This window comes from Patagioenas fasciata, chromosome 4 (genome assembly GCF_037038585.1).
Source record: "Patagioenas fasciata isolate bPatFas1 chromosome 4, bPatFas1.hap1, whole genome shotgun sequence".
Classification (NCBI taxonomy): domain Eukaryota; kingdom Metazoa; phylum Chordata; class Aves; order Columbiformes; family Columbidae; genus Patagioenas; species Patagioenas fasciata.
Genome location: NC_092523.1, coordinates 889,649 through 909,423, shown reverse-complemented (window position 1 = coordinate 909,423; position 19,775 = coordinate 889,649). Strand labels below are relative to the sequence as shown.

The window sequence follows — 19,775 nt, the reverse complement described above, 5'->3', positions numbered from 1 at the left end:
GGCCAGCCCGGTGTCTCTGGGGCCGCAGCGGGGTGTCCCCGCGGTACCGGGGTTGGCCGGGCTCTCCCCGGGAGGCTCGGCCGTGCCCCCAGGTAGCGCAGGGACTCCCCTCTCCATCCCTCCCCGGCGGCCCCGGGGGCGCCCGCTCCCGCCGCCCCCTCCCCGGTGCGGCCGGTGCGGCGGTGGCCGCGGAGCCCCTCCGCCGGCGCGGGGAGGGACCGCTCCTCCCCGGAATGATGTCAGCCTGCCCGGCCGCGGCCCCCGCCTCCCCCGGCGGCTCCGGCCCTGCCTCCCCGGGGAGGCGGCGGCGGCATGGCCCGGGCCGGCGGGGCGGCGGGGCCGCGGCGCCCGGTGCTGCTGCTCATGGTGCTGGTGGCCGCGGCGGGGCGGCGGGGCCGGGGCGCGGGGCGGCGGCGGGGAGGCGGCGCCCCCGGCCCCTCCGGTGCCCCCGGGCCCCCGGCGCCCCCCGAGCCCCCCTCCCGGCCGCTCCTGCTGCTGCTGCCGCTGCTGCCGCCGCCGCCGCTGCCGCCGCCCCCCCGCGCCGCGCCCGCCGCCGCCGCCGCCCGCCCGGTAACGAGCCGCTGCCGCCCGCCCCCGCCCCATCCCGGGCCGCGTCTGCCCCTCCCGCGCCCCTCTCCGTTCTCCTCCCCCCTCCATCCCTCCACTCCTCCTCTCAGCCTCCCTCCATCCCTCCCTCCACCCCTCCTCTGCCTCCCTCCATCCCTCCCTCCGCTCCTCGCAGCCTCCCTCCATCCCTCCCTCCGCTCCCCTGAGCCTTCCTCATCCCTCCCTCCACTCCTCCTCTGCTTTCACCATCCCTCCCTCCATCCCTCCCTCCGCTCCCCTGAGCCTTCTTCATCCCTCCCTCCACTCCTCCTCTGCCTCTTTCCATCCCTCCCTCCGCTCCCCTGAGCCTTCCTCATCCCTCCCTCCACTCCTCCTCTGCCTCCCTCCATCCCTCCCTCCGCTCCTCTAAGCCTCCCTCCATCCCTCCCTCCACTCCTCCCCCGTCTTCCCCATCCCTCCTCCAGCCCCCCCCGCCCCTTCCCCTCCCGGTCCCCGCACTTGGCTGCCGGTCGCCTCCGTCTCCAACTTCTCCGGCCCTGCCTCCGCCTGCCTCCGCCTCCCGCCTCCCCCCGAGCCTCCCCGAGCCTCCCCCCGCTCCCTCCCGCTCACCCGCCGCAGATGCCGCTTCCCCGGCGGCCGGGACGGCGGCGGCCCCCGGCACCTGCCCGGCTCTGAGCTCCGCTGCCGGGCCCGGGGCAGGAAAGTTGAGGGCGGGGGGCGACCGCTGAGCCCCTGCCATGTTCTCCGTGCAGGAGCCGCTGCCCCGGGGGGGCCTGCCCATGAAGGAAGAGCCGCTGACCGCCGGGCTGCCCTCCGTCCGCTGGCTGCAGGGCACCGGCATCCTGGACGCCAGCACGGCAGCGCAGAGGTAAGGGGCTCCGCGGGCACCCCGGGCACTGGGAGCATCCTGGGCATTGTGGGCATCCCAGGCTCCACGGGCACCCCGGGCACTGGGAGCATCCTGGGCATTGTGGGCATCCCAGGCTCCACGGGCATCCCGGGCACTGTGAGCATCCTGGGCACTGTGGGCATCCCAGGCTCCACGGGCATCCCGGGCACTGTGAGCATCCTGGGCATTGTGGGCATCACAGGCTCCACGGGCATCCCGGGCACTGTGAGCATCCTGGGCATTGTGGGCATCCCAGGCTCCACGGGCATCCCGGGCACTGTGAGCATCCTGGGCATTGTGGGCATCCCAAGCTCCACGGGCAACCTGGGCACTGTGCGCATCCCAGGCATCCTGGGTACCGCAAGCATCCCAGGTCCCATAGGCATCCTGGGTGCAGTGCTCATCCTGGGCACTGTGGGCATCCTGGGTACCGTGAGCATCCTGGGCATCGTGAGCATCCCAGACTCCGTGGGCATCCTGGGTACCACGAGCATCCCAGGTCCCACAGGCTCCACGGGCATCCCGAGTGCTGTGGGAATCCCAGGTGCCATGGGCACCCCAGGCACCTTGCACGCCCTGGGAACCCTGGGCACTCCACACCCGCAGCACCCTGGGACCCCTGGGCACCCCAGGTACCTCCTGCCCTCCAGGTGCTTCAGGCACTCCGGGTGCCACAAGTCCCCTGGGTTCCCAGGGCCTCTGGGTGACCCTGCAAACCTTGGGCACCCCGGGGACCCCACAGACTGCAGCACCCCGGGTACCCTGAGCCCCTGGCACCCCATGTGTGCCAGGCCTGTTGTCCCACGTTGGGAGGGTTGGTGGGTGCTGGCAGGGGAGCAGGAGCTGCTGCTGGGGCTGCGAGGGGCTTGTGTCATGTTATGCCACACCATGCCATGCCATACTGTGCCATGCCATGCCATACTGTGCCATGCCATGCCATACTGTGCCGTGCATCCACTGGGGACAGGAGCTGCACCCTGAGCCCCAGCCCAGGGTGAGGGCAGGGCTGGCAGCGGTGCCATCCCTGTCACCCGGGCAGGGCTGGTGGCATCGGCTGGGGTGAGTGATGCCACAGCCACTCGGGCAGCCTGTGCTACCGGCTCAACAGAGCCCGATGGCCACCCATGTCCCCAGTGGCCACCCATGTCCCCGCTGTCCCCACCCCCAACCCCTGCCCACCCCAGGAGCTCCGTGTGCCCTGTCCCCATCCCCTGCCCTCTCTCCATGTTCCGTGTCCCCATCCCCTGCCCTCCCTGCGGGGCTCCATGTCCCCTGCTCTCTCTCCACCCTGGACCAGAGGGGTCCTGGCTGCAGCTGGGGGACCTTCACCACTGTCCCCAGATGTCCCCCCAGTGTGCGCTGTGGGGTTCAGGAGTGCGGGAGCTGTGCTTGAACTGTGCTGTGTCCAGGGGTGACAGGTGACACCTGGGGTGACCCACATCCTCTGCCTGGCTGGGCACAGCAGGTTTGGGGCTCTGGGGGGTGTCCCCTGTGCACGGGGCCCCAGCAGAGCAGGACATCCCTGGCACCAACCCTCTCCATGGCTGAGATCACCTGGTTGTGTGCACTGTCCCCAAGCTCAGGGTCCCCAGCTGTGGTGTCAGTGCTGCCACCGACTCGCTGATGGGGACGGTGACTGCACCAGAGGCTGCGCCCCACGGCCGGGCCCCTGGGGGTCCCTGAGGCTCCCCCAAAGCTGCCATGTTGGCAAATACTGCAAGGTGCTTGGAAACTGCAGTGACTCCCTGGCAAGGCGGCAAAGCCACCCAGCTCTGTGCCAGCACAGCCACCATGGGGGGGACAGTCACTGCTGGTGTGGGGACAGTCACTGTTGGTGGGGGGACAGCCACCGCCAGGAGGGGACAGCCACTTGGGGGGGACAGTCTGTGCCACAGCCCAGCCTGGACCCCTGGGCCCCCGGCTGCAGGGGGCTGGTGGGCAGTGCCGGGGGGCTGCAGTGCCTGAGCCGGGGTGCAGGGGGTGCTGACCTTGCCATTGCGCACCCCAAAACTTCCCCACGCCCTGGAGCGGGGCTGTGAGAAAGGGGGTGAAATCCAGCCCCCTCCTGCCCGTCCCTGTCCCCAGCGGCGCGGGGGGCACGCAGGGTGGGACAGCTGGGTGGTGCTGCCTGGTGACAGGGACGTGTGCCCACGGGGTCCCACACACTCGGTGTGTGAGGACGGGGCTTGCAGACCCCCTACCCACGCCAGCCCCCAAGCTGAGTGTGGGGCACTCTGTGCTGCTCCCCAGGTCCCCTCCTCTCCCTGTCCCACCGTGGGACCCCACAGCTGAGCTGTGCCACCTGTGCCACATGTGTGGATGTGCTCGTGGGGTGCTTGCCACCCCCATCCTGTCCCCATCCTGCATCCCGCACCCCTCTGGGACCCCCAGCTGGCAGGGGGCTCCTACCACCCCCCTGCAAACACTGGCACCCGCAGGGAGCCCCCTGCTCCCCTGGGACCCCACAGCCACGCAGGGACCCCACAGCCACCGCAGGGTCCCTGGGTGATGCCAGCGGCACCCGGGCCGGGGTCCCAGGGCAAGGCAGAGGCACTGGGGGTGACTCCCCCTCACCCCCGTTTGCAGAGCCGCGGCTGCGGGATGGGGGGGCCAAGGGAAGCTGCTGCTTTCCTGTAAGAGCCGCTGGCCAGCCCCGCTGCTAGGAAATGCGCTGATTGCCCTTAATAATTAATGGCAGCGGCTGGGAGCGCGGGGCTCGCAGCGCTGGCGCGGGGACGCAGCCATTACCCCGGCTGGCGGCTCCATCGCCCCCCCGGCACTTTAGGGCCAAACCTTGGGGGGGGCAGGGGGAAATGGGGGGTGGGGGTGCTGGCTCGCTGCCCCGTGTCACCATCTCATCAGCTGGGAGCCCCAGGGATGCTGCCGGGGACAGCGGGGTCCTGTGGCACTGGGTCCCCATCCCCTGGGGAGCTGGGTGCACTGGGATGGGAGCTGTGGGGTCCTGGGGGGTCAGCACCCCCAAATGCCACAGGGGTGGCTCTGAGAACAAACCCACCAGCGCGGGTCAGACCCCCGGTTGGGGACAAGGGACACCCGGACGTGTGCCCCGGTGTTTGCCCACTGGGGATGCTGGGGCTCCCTGGTAATCAGCTTAACGAGGTTTCCCCTCGTCAGGGAGCCGCGTCCCTGGGGCTGCGGGGCCTGGACTCTGGCTTGGCCTTGGCTGGTGCCCACGGCTGCGCCGGGGGTGGTGCCGGGGTAATTAACACCCGGGGAGCCTCATTAAAGGGTGATGAGGGTGGCAGCTCCTGGGGCTGCTGGGAGGGCTGGGCCCCCTTTGCTCTTCCTGTCTGGGGGAGACGTGGGTGGCTCTGGCTGGGGGGGGCCCTGGGAGGTGTCCCCATGTCCCGTGGAGCTGGGGTGCAGGGGTGGGTGCTGGGCAGCGTCAGCCCCAGGAGGAGCAGGATGGGGGGTTCAGCTGTGCGGGAGCAAAGGGCCCCCCAGTTGGAGCAGCTGTAAGTGGGGGGTCCTCTGGGGCTGGAGGGGGAAGCGCTCGTGGACCCCCACCCTGACCCCCACCCATGTGCTGTGTTCCATGCAGGGGTCCGGATGTTGGGGGTCCTGCTCCTCCCCAGGGGCTCCTGTTCTCCATGGCCCTCCCGGAGGGGCTGTGGGCAGGGGGCTGGGTGTTACCCCCCCTACCCGTTCCCGGGCCACCCACTGGGTGACAGTCGTGTCCCTCCGTGGCTGGGGGTGGTGGCAGCGGGTCCTTTCAGTGGGCACCCCTTGGGGACAGGGACCAGCCAGGTTGGGGACAAGGTGACCGGGATGAGGACTGGCCGGTGCTGGAGCCATTGTCCCTGGGGATGGCTCTGCTACCCTCCCGTGCTGTCACTGTCCTGTCACCTGCTGTGTCCCTGCAGGGACAGCAGTGGTGGCCCTTGGAGCAGCTGGAGCCACAAGCAAACTGGTGTGGGCAGAGGGTGCATGGGGGTGGGCTTGGGTGCAGGGGTCAGAGATGTCCCCTCCTGTCCCCAGTGCCTGCGCCCCGAGCTGGGGAAAGGTGACACTGCTCAAGAGCTGCTGGGTGTCCCACCCTGTGTCACCCCCATCCTGGTCCGCAGCACCCCAGGGGCTCAGGGACCATTGTCACCCACTGCGGGGGGTCCAGCAGTTCCCACTGAGCCTGTCCCAGAGCTGGGGGGTCCCGGGCAGGGTGCGGGGGTCCCGGTCCCCCCCTCACCCCGTCCTGCCGCAGCGGGGTGGGCCTGGCCCGCGCCCACTTTGAGAAGCAGCCGCCGTCCAACCTGCGCAAATCCAACTTCTTCCACTTCGTCCTGGCCATGTACGACCGGCAGGGCCAGCCCGTGGAGATCGAGCGCACCTCCTTCATCGACTTCGTGGAGAAGGAGCGGGTGAGGCCCCCGGGGCGGCGGGGATGGGGGGTGGCGGCGATGGGGACGCTGCCCGGCTTGTGGGGGGACAGGGGAGCCGGTGCTGCAAGGCTGAGACCTCACCCCAACTCATTGCACGTGTGGGAGCTGCCGGAACGGCTCCGCAGCACCCAGAGGGGACCCCCCCCATCCAACCGTCCTCCCCCAGGAGCAGAACGGCGAGAAAACCAACAATGGGATCCACTACCGGCTGCAGCTGCTGTACAGCAACGGTGGGTGCCGGGCGGGGGGGCCGGGGGCGCGGGCGGCCCTGACCCCCCCATGTCACCGCAGGGCTCCGCACCGAGCAGGACCTCTACGTGCGCCTCATCGACTCCATGTCCAAGCAGGTACCAGCGGGGGGCTGGCGGCCCCTGGCCCCCCAGGAACACTCCAGAACCCCCCAGCACCCCTGCCCCCTCCAGCCCCCCCAACACCCCACAGCCCCCCCAGCATCCCTGTCCACCACAGTCCCCCCAGCACCCCCAGACACCCAGATGTGAGTGTTGGGGGGGTAAGGAGGGACACGTCTGTGCAGGGGCAGAGCAGCACATCTGTACACATCTGTACACATCTGGGTGCGCGCACACAGTTGCCCAGCCGGGGTCACCCGGGGAGGGTCCATGGGTTGGGGACAGGTGGTGGCGGGGACACGCAGGGTGCCCGGAGGTGGTGGCACCCCCCTCCCCGCTCTTTTTTACCCCCCAGGCCATCATCTACGAGGGGCAGGACAAGAACCCCGAGATGTGCCGGGTGCTCCTCACCCACGAGATCATGTGCAGGTAGGTGGGGGGCACGGGGGTCCCGGACTGGGGGGACAGCGAGTGCAGCCCCCCCGGCTGGCACGGGGTCCCCAGTGCCCCATTAGCCCCGCTCTTGTTTACCTCCCTGGCGCTCGGTGTTTGTGCAAATTAGCGCTCCGTGCCAGCACCGCTAATTGATCTCCAGGAGCCGCGCTAACGAAGCCAGGGCTGGGCCCCCCCTCCCCGCTGCGCCCCCCGGGGCCGACACCACCGTGTTTGCTGGCACCGCAAGTGCCGCCTTGTCCCCCTGGGTGACACCGTGTCCCCAAGGGAAGGTGCAGGGATGGGACACCCCCGTTCAGAGCCCCCCCTTGGCTCACTGAGCATTTCCAGGGCTGGGGGGCACTGAGAGCCCCAAATTGGAGCCCAACTCCATAGCACTGGGTGGGTAAGGGGGTACCCCAGTGGTGTCCTCGCTGCCACAGCCTCCCATGTCCTGGTGTCACCCGTCTGATGTCTGCTTCTTCTCCTGGGGTCCCCTACCCAGCCCCCTGCGCCCTTGTGGGCCCCCCCCGCCCCGCTCAGCCGCGCAGGGCTGGGTGATGATGGGGGGCAGGGGGTGGGAATGGGGGCTCTCCCCGGGGTGGGGGGGGGGTGCGGGGCTGCCCCCGCCGCTCCCCTCACACCCGCTCCTGTCCCCAGCCGCTGCTGTGACAAGAAGAGCTGCGGGAACCGCAACGAGACCCCGTCCGACCCCGTCATCATCGACAGGTACGGGGGGCCCGGGCACGGGAGGGGGCGGCGGGGGACCCCGGGGGCCGGGACGGGGAGTCCCCTGGGCCGGGGAGCAGGTGCGAGCGCTGCCTCGTTAGCACTAACGAGCAGGGGAGCGGTGTGGGGGCTGGGAGGGCGCGCGGTGCCCCGGTCCGGCTGCGGGGACAGCCAGGGGACAGCCAGGGGACAGCCAGGGGACAGCCAGGTTGCTGTCACTGAGCGCTTCTGATGTGCATCCAACAAATAAATAACACAGGTGACATCCGGGCGCCCCGGCGGTGGTGGCCATGTGCCGTGGGGACAGCCCGGGGCCACCTGGCGCCACACCGTGTCCCCAGGCCCCACATGCGCCACAGTGCGGGGTGTCCCTGTCCCCGTGCGGGATGGGACCCAGGGCCAGCACTGAGCGGACTGAAAGCCTTGGGCATGGGCAGTGCTCGCTGGTGGGGACAGGGACACCACATCCTCCTGGCACTGTGGCGGGCGTCTGTCTGTCCATCTACAGCCGTGTCCTTCTGCCCTGCCTGGACAGCATGGACTGCCCTCCCTCCATCCACCCATCCCTCTGTCTGTCCATCCTTGTCCTTCTCCATCCCTCCATCCACCCATCCCTCTGTCTGTCCATCCTTGTCCTTCTCCATCCCTCCATCCACCCATCCCTCTGTCTGTCCAGCCTTGTCCTTCTCCATCCACCCATCCTTCTGTCTGTCCATGCTTCTATCCACCTATCCATCCACCTGTCCCTCTTTCCCTCCGTCCATCCCTGTTCTCCATCCTTCTTTCCCTCTGTCCATCCCTCCATCTGTCCATCCATCCACTCACCCCTTCCCCTGTTCTCTGCTTCCTCCCTCCCTCCTCCACCCGTCTCACCAACCCTCCAGCAATTCCTCCCCCCATCGCACAGCACCCCCAGGCCCCACACCTCTGTCCATCTGTCCGTCTGCCCCTCCACCCACCGTGTCCTGTCCCCATCCCTCTGTCCCTGTGCAGGACCCCTCATGTGTCTCCTCACCCCCGGTGACACCAAGTGCAGCCCGGGCGCTCTGGGGGTGCTGGGGGGTTTAGGGGCCCCGTGTCACCCTGCAGGACTCGGTCACCTTGGCTCCAGGCCAGGGGGCCTCAGGGGCAGGATGGGGCTGGCCAGCGCTGTGCCCCCTCCTCGCCTCCCCCTGCCTGCACGGGGGACCCCAGGAGTCCCTGTGGGCAGCACCGTGTCCCCAGGGTGCTGGAGGGTCCCTGGGGACTGGGCAGACCCTGCTCACCCCCTCCCAATCCCTGTTGCCCCCCTGGGTGACACCATCCCCGCTGTGACAGGTCCCCACCCCCTGTTCCCCCCACCCTGCCAGCGCCAACCAGCTGTGTCCCCCCACCCCCAACCAGATGTGCCCTGGCCAGATGTGGAGGTCACAGCCCCGGAACTCTGGCCCAGCCAATACAAACCTTCCGGTAACAACGTCCCCGTGTCCCCTCAGCCACCTCATCCCAGGGGTGTCCTGGGCGCTGCACCCACGCGAGTGCCTTTGGGGTGCGCAGGGGGTCCCGGGTGGCCTGTGACCCCCCTGCGCTGGGGTAGGGGCTGTGTCCCCTCCCAGGGCCAGTGTCCCCAAGGCCACCCCAGCCCTTTCTCCCCACAGACCCCTCGGGGCTGCACTCCAAGGAGGTGACACCCCCATCCCTGTCCGGGGGGCTTCCCCGTGTCCCCCTCTGTCCCCAGGGCCCCCGTGGGTCACCCGGGGCCAGGCGGGTCCCCGGCCCCGCCGCCCGCTCCCCCGGCCCCCCCGGCCCCGCTCCCCAGCCCGACGCCCAGCCCCACTGGTTTAGAGAGCCCGATAAGTGCCCTATCAACATGTTAATCAAATTACTTAGGAGCTAAAATTGACGCTTTTCATTAATTATACAAGATTATTCTAATTGCAAATTCAAATTTATGCGCTCGGAACAGAAGGTGTTCGGCAGCAGCGCCGGGAATTTGCATATTAAATGGGCAGCGCTGCCATTAGCGATGCTAATGCATGCGCAGCGCCGGTATTTTTAACTCGCGGGCCCATATGCGCCGCTGCCGCTCGGGGGGGACGCGGCCGACCTGGGGTTCGGGATGGGCCCCCCCGGCAGTGGGGGGGCTGGGGGGGTCCCCCCAACCCCACGCTGCCCCTGTCAATCTCCTGGCGGGGGGGTGGGGGGCGTTCCGGCCGTTTTCCGGCTCCTTCCTTCCCCTGATTACCACCCGCCGGGTGACGGGGATGGGGGACACGGGGGGGTCCCCTCTTCCCGCCCTCGCCCGGGAAAAGTGTCTCCCGTGGGCAGCGTCACCACTGGGGGGCCCCTCGCCATGTGCCCCGGTGCTGGCGCGGTCTGGGGGTCCCCTCCCTGCACAGGGGCCCACAAGGTGCCCAGCGCCCCCTGGGGGGTCCAGCTGGCCCGATGTCCCCTGGCTGTGGCCACCGTGTCCCACAGAATGGGGCGGGGGGGGGCTGCACCCATCCCTGCGCCCGAGGGGTCCCGGGGTGCCCATGGCCCTGGTGCACTGTGCTCCCCAGTGTCCCCTCCCGCCCCCAGCAGCTGACGGGGCCCTGGGGCTGTTCCTGCTGGGTGCCTGTGTCCCCCTCCCAGCCCCCTGCCCCGCTGCAGCCCTTGGGGAGCGGTCAGGGAGTTGGGGGACAGAGCTGGGGGCTGCGGTGGGCACCGGGGGGCTGGACTGAGGTGGTGGAGTCAGCCGCTGGTTTGGGGGCTCAGACGAGATGCCGGACCCAGCTACTAAGACGGGATGGGGACAGGGTGGGATGCTGGAACAGGGATAGGGCAGCGCAGTGGGATAGGGGCAGGGTGGCACACTGGGACAGAATAGGATGTCACACTGGTATAGGACAGGGTGGCACAGCGGGATGGAGGCACCAGCCCCATGCGGTGCCCGTGTGGGCAGGACGGAGCCCGGCACACCAGTGAGGGGACCGGGACATGGGCCACTCTGTGCCAGGCCAGAGGACGGAGGTGACACGGAGGGACATGGTGGTCTGGCATGGCACAGTGACCATGTATGGCACAGTGCCCTGGTGTGGCACGCTGCTCTGGCACAGCACGGTGACCTGGCATGCATGGTGGCCGCGGGTGGCACGGTGCCCTGGCGCAGCGGGGTGACCTGGCACAGCTTGGGGACTTGGTGCAGTGACACGGCATGGCAAAGCCAGCTGGCACAGTGTGCCGGGCGGGCACGGTGCACAGCAAATACGTGTGTGCTGTGTGTGCGGGGTGAGTGTCCCCATGTCCCCGTGTGTGGCCACGCAGGGTGCCTGTGCATGGGGGGTGTCCCCTGGCTGGGGACAGCGAGCATCACCTCGGTGCCCAGAAGTGCCAGGAGTGGGGGTCCCGGTGTGCACCCAGGTGTGCACAGGGACATTCTGGGGTGGGGGGGTCCTGGGGACACATCTGGCGTGTCCCCAGGCACAGGGCTGTGTCCCCCTGCTTGTGGGTGCACCCACGCGTGTGTCACAGGTGGGGGGATGCAGGGGACACCGTGCGCTCTGGTGCGTGATGTGACATTCGTGGTGCCACCTCCACCTGGGGACACCAAGACGGTGGGGACGCTCAGCCCTGCTGTGCTCCCAGGGACGGGGTGGGGGTCTCTGGGACCCCTCGATTTCCTGGTACAACCGCTGTTTATTTTCTTCCAGGTTTTTCCTCAAGTTTTTCCTCAAGTGCAACCAGAACTGCCTGAAGAACGCGGGGAACCCCCGGGACATGCGGCGCTTCCAGGTGGGCACCGGGACCCCGGCTCAGAGTCCCCGGATGGGTCAAGGGAAATTGGGGAATCCATTCCTTAATTCCCCTCCACCCCTTTGCAAACCCCAGTTCCCCCGGCCCTTTGCAAACCCTCATTTCCACACAGTAATTGCTCTTCCCCCTTTGTAAACCCTAACTTGCAAACTCTAATTTCCCTTGTTCCCTTTGCAAATCCTAATTTGCAGACCCCTAATTGCTCTTGAACCCCTCGGCAGACCCCGATTTCCAAACCCTAATTGTTTTTGAACGCCTTTGCAAACCCCAGCTCCCCTCGCCCCCTTTGCAAACCCCGATTTCCAAACCCTGATTCCTCTTGACCCCCTTTACAAATGCTAACCTGCAAACTCTAATTTCCCTTGATCCCTTTGCAAACCCTAATTGCTCTCGAACCCTTTTGCAGACTCTAACTTGCAAACTCTCGTTTCCCTTGCTGCTTTTGCAAACCCCAACTTGCAAACTCAGATTTCCAAACCCTAATTCCCCTTGAACCCCTTGCAAACCCTAATTTGCAAGCCCTAATTTCCCTCGACCCCTTTGCAAACCCCAGCTCCCCTCAACCCCTCTGCAAACCCACGTTTCCAAGCCCTAATTTCCCTCGCCCCCTTTGCAAACCCTAATTTGCAGACCCTAATTGCCCTTGAACCCCTTGGCAACCCTTGGTTTCCCTCACCCCGTCTGCAAACCCTAATTTTCAAATGCCGATTCCTCTTGAACCCTTTTGCAAACCCGAATTTGCAAACCCCATTCCCCTCTGATCCCTTTGCAAACCCCAGTTTCCCTCACCTCCTTTGCAAACCCTGATGTCCAAACCCTAATTTACCGTGACCCCCTTTGCAAACCTTAATGTGCAAACTCTAATTCAAACTCCGATTCCTTTCAACCCCTTTGCGAACCCCAGCTCCCCTCACCCGTTTTGCAAACCCCAATTTCCAAACCCCTGTTCCCTCACCCCCCAGCAAAGCCAGATTCCCAAACGCCGATTGCTCTTGGACCCCCCTGCAGACTCCAATTCCCCTCACCCACGCAACAAACCCAGATTCCCAACCTCTGGTTCCTCTTGGACCCCCTGCAGACCCTGGTTCTGATCGCCCCTGTGCAAACCCTAATGTGCAAACCCTAATGTGCAAACCCTAATGTGCAAACCCTAATTGCTCCGGAGCCCCAGCTCCCCCAGCCCCGCTCTCCCCACAGCAGCTGCAGTTGGGGAGCGGAGCAGAGGGGGGGTCCGGCCCGTCCCCCACCCAGCACGGGCGCCTTCATTAGGGCCTCTCGTAAAGATATGATAATTGTGACATTTTTACATGATTAACGACCTATCCAATTTGCATAGCGCCGAGCAGCTCCGGGAGAGCAGCCAAGTCCACGCTGAAGGGGGAGCGGGGTGCAGGGGCACCGGGGACAGGCTGGGGTGTCCCCTGGGGCGTGGGGTCCCCCGGCCGGCGCCGCGGACACCCCTCGGCACATACACACGCACACACACACAGGCGTGCGCGGCCACGCGGGTGTGGGTTTGCACGCGCGTGTGGGCACGGAGGGGTCGGGGACCGGGGGGGGACACTGGGGTGACGCGGTGGCCCCGGTTGTCCCGCAGGTGGTGGTGTCGACGACGGTGAACGTGGACGGGCACGTCCTGGCCGTGTCCGACAACATGTTCGTGCACAACAACTCCAAGCACGGCCGGCGGGCACGGCGCCTCGACCCCTCCGAAGGTGAGTCCGGGGGACCCCACGTGTGTGCGGTGTCCTGACACGTGTGCCACATCCCGACACGTGTGTGCCACGTCCCAACACTTGTGCCATGTCCTGACATGCCGGTGCCATGTCCCGAATCGTGTGCCCCATCCAACACGTTTGCCGTGCCCCAACACGTGTGTGCCACACGCCAATACACATGTGCCATGTCCCCACGCATGTGTGCCACGTCCTGACATGCGTGCCATGTCACACGCATGCACGGCGGTGTGGGGGACAGACACACGTCCGTGCCAGCGGGTGCTGCTCCCCCCGCAGTGTCCCCTGTGCTAGGGCAGCCCCAGTGACCGTGTCCCCACACTGGGACCCTAAGGGGGACGTGTGGGTGCCCAGTGCTGCCCCACAGCACTTGGAGACCACAGCCCCCCCCAGCACCCCTTGCCAGGGACCTGGGGGCACCAGCCCGTGCTTGTGTCCCGCGCGTCTGTCCGTCCACCCAGCACACACACACAGCCTCTCCTCCCACCCGCTGGCCATTGCTGTCTGTCCCCGTGTCCCTCTGTCCTGCACCTGCAGGCTGTCCTGCCCTCTCTGTTTGCCCCTTTGTCCCTCTGTCTGTCCGTGCATCCACCACGTCCATGTCCCTCTGTCCAACTCACATGTGCTCTGTCTGCCTGTCTGGCCCATTCACTCTCTCTGTCCGTCTGTCTGTCCATCCTGAGGATGCTCTTTCCACCCCGATGTGCTCTCCGTCCCCCAGTCTGTCCCCTGCGCACTGTCCCCCGCTGTCCCCGTCCCCTCCCCGCTGTCCCCGTCCCCTCCCCGCTGTCCCCGTCCCCTCCCCGCTGTCCCCGTCCCCTCCCCGCTGTCCCTGTCCCTCCCCACAGCCTGACCCGACCCCCTGCTCCCGCCTGGTGTCTGTCCATGTCTGTGCATCCATGTCCGTGTGTCTGTCCCCCCAGCCGCCGCCTGGTTCTCACTCTGCCTCTGCTCTCCCTCTCTCCCCCAGCCTCGCGCCCCCCACCCCCCGCGCCCCCCCACTCACTGCTGCCCTGTCTCTCCCCCCCCGCCCGAAGCAGCCACCCCCTGCATCAAAGCCATCAGCCCCAGCGAGGGCTGGACCACCGGAGGTGCCACCGTCATCGTCATCGGGGACAACTTCTTCGACGGGCTGCAGGTGGTCTTCGGCACCGTGCTGGTGTGGAGTGAGGTAGGGGGGCGCGGGGCGGCGGGGGGGCCGGTGTGACCCCCCTGGCTGCAGGCTGAGCCCCATCGTGCCCCCCAGCTCATCACGCCGCACGCCATCCGGGTGCAGACCCCCCCGCGGCACATCCCTGGTGTTGTGGAGGTGACGCTGTCCTACAAGTCCAAGCAGTTCTGCAAGGGCGCCCCGGGACGCTTCGTGTACACCGGTGAGGGACACGGGACCCCTGGGAAAGGGGCAGGGACCCCCGGTAAAAGGACATGGACCCCTGGGAATGGGGCAGGGACCCCCGGGAAAGGGGCACAGACCCTCAGGAAAGTAACATGGACCCCTGGGAAAGGGGCACCATCCCATCCCCTCGGGACCCTCCAGTGGGGCTGGGGCTGCCAGGCTGGGGGGGGTGGGAGAGGACGGGGCGCTGGGGCAGTTGATGCAGGTGGGGACAGTGGAACAGCTGGCGTGTCCCTGTGGTGGATGGGGTGTCCCCCCCTGCTGTGCCCTGGCTTGGCCCTGCACCCCATGGCCCGTGCCTCAGTTTCCCCATGGGGTCGGGGCGGGGGGCCCTCGCTGACCCCTCGTCCCTTGGCAGCACTGAACGAGCCCACCATCGACTACGGGTTCCAGCGGCTGCAGAAGGTGATTCCCCGGCACCCCGGGGACCCCGAGCGCCTGCCCAAGGTAGGGATCCCCCTGGGTTTGACGGGGGGGCTGTGCCCGGGGACACCCACGGGTGAGGGCAGAGACTCACTGTCACCCATAGGTGCTGGCACCACCTCGCCCAGAACCAGGGCTGTTCCCTGGCAGTGCCAGGTGACCAAGGGACAGGGAGGGGGACACAGAGCCCTGGTGCGCCCCCCGGTGCTGAGTACAGCCCAGGGTCTGGCCTGGCTCCCCACCCCCTGCTGTGTGTGGGGTCCCTGCTGCACCCCTGGCAGGACATCGGGACATGGGGGATGCGGGGGGTGGCAGAAGGGGGGACGTGGGGAAACACAGGGAGGGATATGGGGGAATACAGGGGAGCCACAGGGACATGGTGGGGGGGACACAGGGGCACACGTGGGACACAGGCCGTGGGTGGTGGGCAGTGCTTGGCTGGGGCTCTGGGCTTCTCATGGCAGTTCAAGGAGATGCTGGCTTGGGGACGTGTCACTGGCGTGGGGATGTGGTGGTGGCAGAGCGCGGTGCCTGCGTGTCCCCTGGGTGCGGATGCGGCCGGGGGGACCGTGTCCCCTGAGCTTGTCCCCTCCCTGCCCAGGAGGTGCTGCTGAAGCGGGCGGCTGATCTGGTGGAGGCTCTGTATGGGCTGCCCCACGGCAACCAGGTACCGCGGCCCCCGGGGCATCGCACCCCCAGCCGGGCCCCCCTGCACCCCCCCGGCCCCCCCCACATCCCCTGCCCCCCCCGCCGCGCTGCAGCCGCCCCGCGCTCCGGCCCCACATCTGCTTCCCATCAGGATTCCTCGGGCGCTGAGTCAGCAGCGGGGCCCCCCCGCAGGGACAGGGGAGCAGCCGGGCCAGGCTGGGGGTGGCGCCTCCGCAGCCGCCTTTGTTCCCACGGCACCAGCTGGGGGGTCCCGGCCCCTCGCCCCATCTCTGCCCACACGGCCCATGCTGCACCCCGGGGCTCTTGGGGCTGCGGGTGCCCTGGGAGGTGACACGAGCTGGGGGTCTCAGCCCCCCACGGCTGCGTGTCCCGCGGGTGACAGCGTCCCCGTGTCCCGCGGGTGACCGCGTCCCCGTGTCCCGCGCAGGACGCGCTGCTGAAGCGCGCGGCGGACGTGGCCGAGGCGCTGTACAGCGTCCCCCGCGGCCCCGCGCAGCTCTCCGCGCTGGCCGCCACCCACGGCCCCCCCGGCGTCATGGGGGTCGGCTCCTTCGGCACCCAGCTCCCCGGCACCATGGGCGACTCGCCGCAGGGACCCGAGCAAGGTGGGCCGGGGGCTGGGCCGGGTGGAGGGGGTGCCTGCCCCCCGTGTCCCCCTCTCTGTGTCCCCCGTGCCACCGCGGCCCCTCTCGCCCGCAGGGTACGCCCGGGGCACGGGCAGCGTCTCGCCGCGGGGGTACGGGCCCAGCCCCACGCCGCAGCCCGGGGGGTACAGCGGCAGCGCCGGCATCGCCGGCTACGGCGGCAGCATGGCCGGGCTGGGGGTGCCCGGCTCCCCCAGCTTCCTCAACGGCTCCACCGCCAACTCCCCCTACGCCAGTGAGTCGCTGCCCCACGGCGTCCCCAGAGCCACGGACCAGCCCCTGGGTGTCCCCAGAGCCACAGACCAGCCCCTGGGTGTCCCCAAAGCGATGAACCAGCCCGAGTGTCCCCAGAGCCACGGACTAGCCCTGGGCGTCCCCATAGCCATAGACCAGCCCCTGGGTGTCCCGACAGCCGTTGACCAGCCCCTGGGTGTCCCCAAAGCCACGGACCAGCTCCAGAGTGTCCCCAAAGCCACGGGCCAACCCCAGGGTGTCCCCAAAGCCACAGACCAGCCCTGGTATGTCGCCAAATCCATGTACCGGCCCTGGGACATCCCTGAAAACTCTGCATCAGCCCCAGTGTGTCCCCAAAGCCATGCACCAACCGCGAGGTGTCCCCAAAGCTGTGCACCAGCCCTGGTAGTCCCCAAAGCTGGCGGTGAGGGGGAGCGGGGACAGTGACCCCAGCCCTGGCCCTGGCAGAGCGGGTCCCCAGGGGTCCCCGGGCTGCGCTGCCGCCCCCAGCCCCCCGGGGTCTCTCCCGCAGTCGTGCCCGCCAGCCCCCCGCTGGGCGCCTCCTCCATCACCATCCCCGCGGGCGCTGCCACCCCCAGCGGGGGCTTCTCCTTCTCCCCCGTCAACATGATCTCGGCCGTGAAGCAGAAAAGCGCCTTTGCCCCTGTGGTGCGGCCGCAGCCGTCCCCGCCGCCCGCCTGCGCCAGCGCCAGCAGCCTCACAGGTGAGCCGGGGTCAGCCCTGCCTGCCCCCCTGCCTGACCCCCGAACTGCACCCCCTGCCTGCACCCAATCTGCACCTCAGTCCTGTACCCCTGCACCTCAGCCTGCACACCCAGCCTGTACTCCAGCGTGTACCCCAACCCACATCCCAAATTGCACCCCCCCAACCTGCACCCCAGCTTGCATCCCTGTCCTGTACTCCTGCCCCTGCACCCCAACCTGCAGCCCTGCCCGCCCCCTGCCCGCCCCCTGCCTGCCTGACTCCAAGCCTCCCCCCTGCACCCCAGGCACGGTTGGGGCTGCGCCGCAGGGATGGGTGCACCGTGTCCCCCCCAACCCTGTGCCCCCATAACCACCGGTCTGCCCACCTCAGCTCACCCCCTTTCTCTGCGCCCCCGTCCCCCCAGACCCGGCATTCGAGGACTCGGACAAGTTCCACGCGCCAGCGCGGCCGCTGCAGGGACTGGCCTATTCCTAAGCACAGTAAGTCCTGGGGTGCCCTGCCCCCCCATCCCCCTGGAATAGGGCAGCCCCCCCGCCCCAGTGTCCCACCCCTCACCGTCTCTTGCAGCTGTGCCCGGCCACCTTGAGCCACCCGGGTGAGCTGGGACAGGGACAGAGCCGCAACATGGATGGAGACTGAGCGTGGCCCCCCAGCCCGCTCCCAGGGCTTCCTGCTGGGGTGGGGGCACGTGGGGCTGCAGGACCCCCTGCCCAGCACCATCAAGCTCGGCCCCCTCCTAGGACAGGGGATGACCCCCCAGTGGGGTGTCCCCAGGGTGGGGGGGGACCCTGGCCAGGGCCAGCACTGGCGCGGCTTGGCACAGCCCCCCCCAGGCAAGAGAGGGGCCTTGGGGGGACCCGGGAGTGACCCAAACCTCGGGGTTTGGCCTCAGAAAGACACCAAGACACCCACGGGGTGACAACAGCAGCCACGGGCAGGGGGGTACGGACGCTCCGGGGTGGGATGCGGGGGGCGTTCCAGGGTAGGATGGGTGCTCGAGGTACGATACACGGATGCTGGGGGGCGGGACGGATGCTGGGGGGCAGGACGGGTGCTCGGGGGCGGGATGGATGCTTCAGTGGGACCCACACTTCCCAGCTCTCTCCCTGCCCTGGCCAGCACTCTCTCCCCAGATGTGCAGCTCCACATCTGGAGCCGCCCACCCGCAGCTGCCGGATCTGTGCTGCACCCCCTGCCCCCGCGCGGGATCGGGGCCCCGGTGGTGCCCGGGGGGAGATCCCACACCCACTGCCCCACACCCAGCGTGGGGGCAGCACCGGCCCCGGCCCCAGGAGCCACCGGGCCTGGCCCCCCAGGACACAGCCACAGCGCTTTCCTCATTTCCATCACTATTATTGTTAATATTGTTATTGTTTTTAGCAGCAGGCGGGGGCTGGTGGGTGGGCAGGAGCCCCCCCCGCGCTGCCCATTCCCGGGGGTCCCACAGCCCCCAGCCTGGAGGGAGCGGCCGGGAAGTTTGTAAATAAAGAAAAAGGGAAAAAAATCCCAAACCACTCCCCCCCCCCGCCCCCCCCCCGTGGGGGTGCCTGTGTCCCCTGCCATGTCTCATGCCATGACCATGGTGGTGCCACCATGCCCTGGTCAGTGTCAACATGTGTCCCCTCTGTTGCCCCTTGCTTGGTGCTGGGTCCTGGCCCGATGTCCCCAGGCTGAGGTGACCACAGGGGGCCCGGGGCTGGGGGTGGGTCCCCCCCGACCTGGGGTTGGGGTCCCAGTCCCCCCGTGGCGGTGGCACAGGCCGGTGGTCCCGGGGTCCCTCGCAGCGGGGGGGTTTCTGACATGGAAATAAAAGGCCTTGCAGAAGGGCACTGGCTCCGGGGGTCTGTGAGTGGGGAGGGGCAGCATGTGGGGACACCCCTGGGGACGGTGACACCAGCCCCACAGCAAGGGGAGTGTGTGGGGGTCCCGAGTACAGCCCTGGGGAGAGGGGATGGGTCATGGATCCTCCCTGGGCCCCCCTTTCATCCCACCCCTTTGCACAGGGGTCTCTGTCGGGGGGTCTGGGACAAGGAGGGGACCCCGATGTGGGGACTCCGGGGACACCGCCACCGTGCCCCGCCGGTGTCCCCCATGCACACGGTCCTGCGGGTGCCAGCTCCCGCCCCCCGCAACAGCACAGCCACGATGTTTAGATTTAGAGGATAATGTGCTGGAGATAATTGCCTTAATCAAGAAAGGTTAATGAGGCTGCTGTGCGCACCGCGGCGGCAGCGGCAGCGTTCGGCAAGCGGCAGCCGCGGCACTGGCTGTGCCGAACCGGCAGCCCACGGGTGCCTGAGGTTGGTGGCACGGAGTGTGGCACACCCCGGGCAATTGTGTCACCTCGTGCCCATGACCCCCTGGGGACGTGTCACATTCCCAGGGGACACGGGGTGCCACCAGCCTGGCCCTGGCAGCCCCAGGGTGCTGCCCTGGAACCGCCGCCCGCACAGGGTCCCCACCCCACAGCCAAGGTGTCCCCCTGTGGTGGCTGTGACCTGCTGAGGGAGCGGGGGCTGCGGGCACGGCCACCCCCGCACCTGGCGCAGCTGGTGCCGGAATTGGCACTTCACGGCAAGCGAGCGCTCGATGGCTCTTCAGGCTGCGCCGAGGGAGCTGCGGCACAGGGCGAGAGCTGAGGGGGACGTGTATGTCCCCCCCAGGAGCCACCACCAGCGAGGGACTGGGGCACCCCATTGCTATGGGGCTGCACCCCAAGTGGACGGTCCCCAAATCCGCACGTTCACGCAGTGCCCTGCGTGCTTACGTGCTGCAGCAGGGCTCCGCACGCTTGTCACGCTGCTCGCAT

General features: G+C 68.3%; 1 protein-coding gene across 5 annotated transcripts; it reads left to right on the top strand.

Moving 5' to 3' along the window:
- Window positions 1-283: 283 nt before the first annotated feature.
- Window positions 284-18,792, top strand: EBF4 (EBF family member 4). Of its 5 annotated transcripts, none has more exons than XM_065836719.2 (18): window positions 284-570; window positions 1,320-1,435; window positions 5,676-5,832; window positions 6,020-6,083; window positions 6,145-6,200; window positions 6,559-6,632; window positions 7,296-7,364; window positions 11,036-11,117; window positions 12,736-12,853; window positions 13,915-14,045; window positions 14,121-14,247; window positions 14,629-14,717; window positions 15,295-15,360; window positions 15,790-15,967; window positions 16,062-16,241; window positions 16,773-16,964; window positions 17,370-17,445; window positions 17,534-18,792. In XM_065836719.2, the coding sequence occupies exons 1-17, from the start codon at window positions 313-315 to the stop codon at window positions 17,438-17,440; spliced, it is 2,028 nt and encodes a 675-aa protein (XP_065692791.2). In that variant the 5' UTR covers window positions 284-312; the 3' UTR covers window positions 17,441-17,445; window positions 17,534-18,792. The 5 variants fall into 5 exon arrangements, with proteins under 5 accessions (XP_065692791.2, XP_071664503.1, XP_065692790.2 ...); XM_071808402.1 differs by having other exon boundaries at window positions 13,912-14,045; window positions 18,100-18,792; XM_065836718.2 differs by having other exon boundaries at window positions 13,912-14,045.
- The last annotated feature ends 983 nt before the right edge of the window (window positions 18,793-19,775 follow it).

What these genes read in the sequence shown, in the direction of transcription:
- EBF4 (XM_071808402.1), top strand. Translation starts at nt 313, where the DNA reads ATGGCCCGGGCCGGCGGGGCGGCGGGGCCGCGGCGCCCGGTGCTGCTG. An exon ending in GCCAGCACGGCAGCGCAGAG is followed by an intron (nt 1,436 to 5,675) that starts GTAAGGGGCTCC and finishes GTCCTGCCGCAG; the next exon opens with CGGGGTGGGCCTGGCCCGCG. An exon ending in CAGCGCCAGCAGCCTCACAG is followed by an intron (nt 16,965 to 17,369) that starts GTGAGCCGGGGT and finishes CCGTCCCCCCAG; the next exon opens with ACCCGGCATTCGAGGACTCG.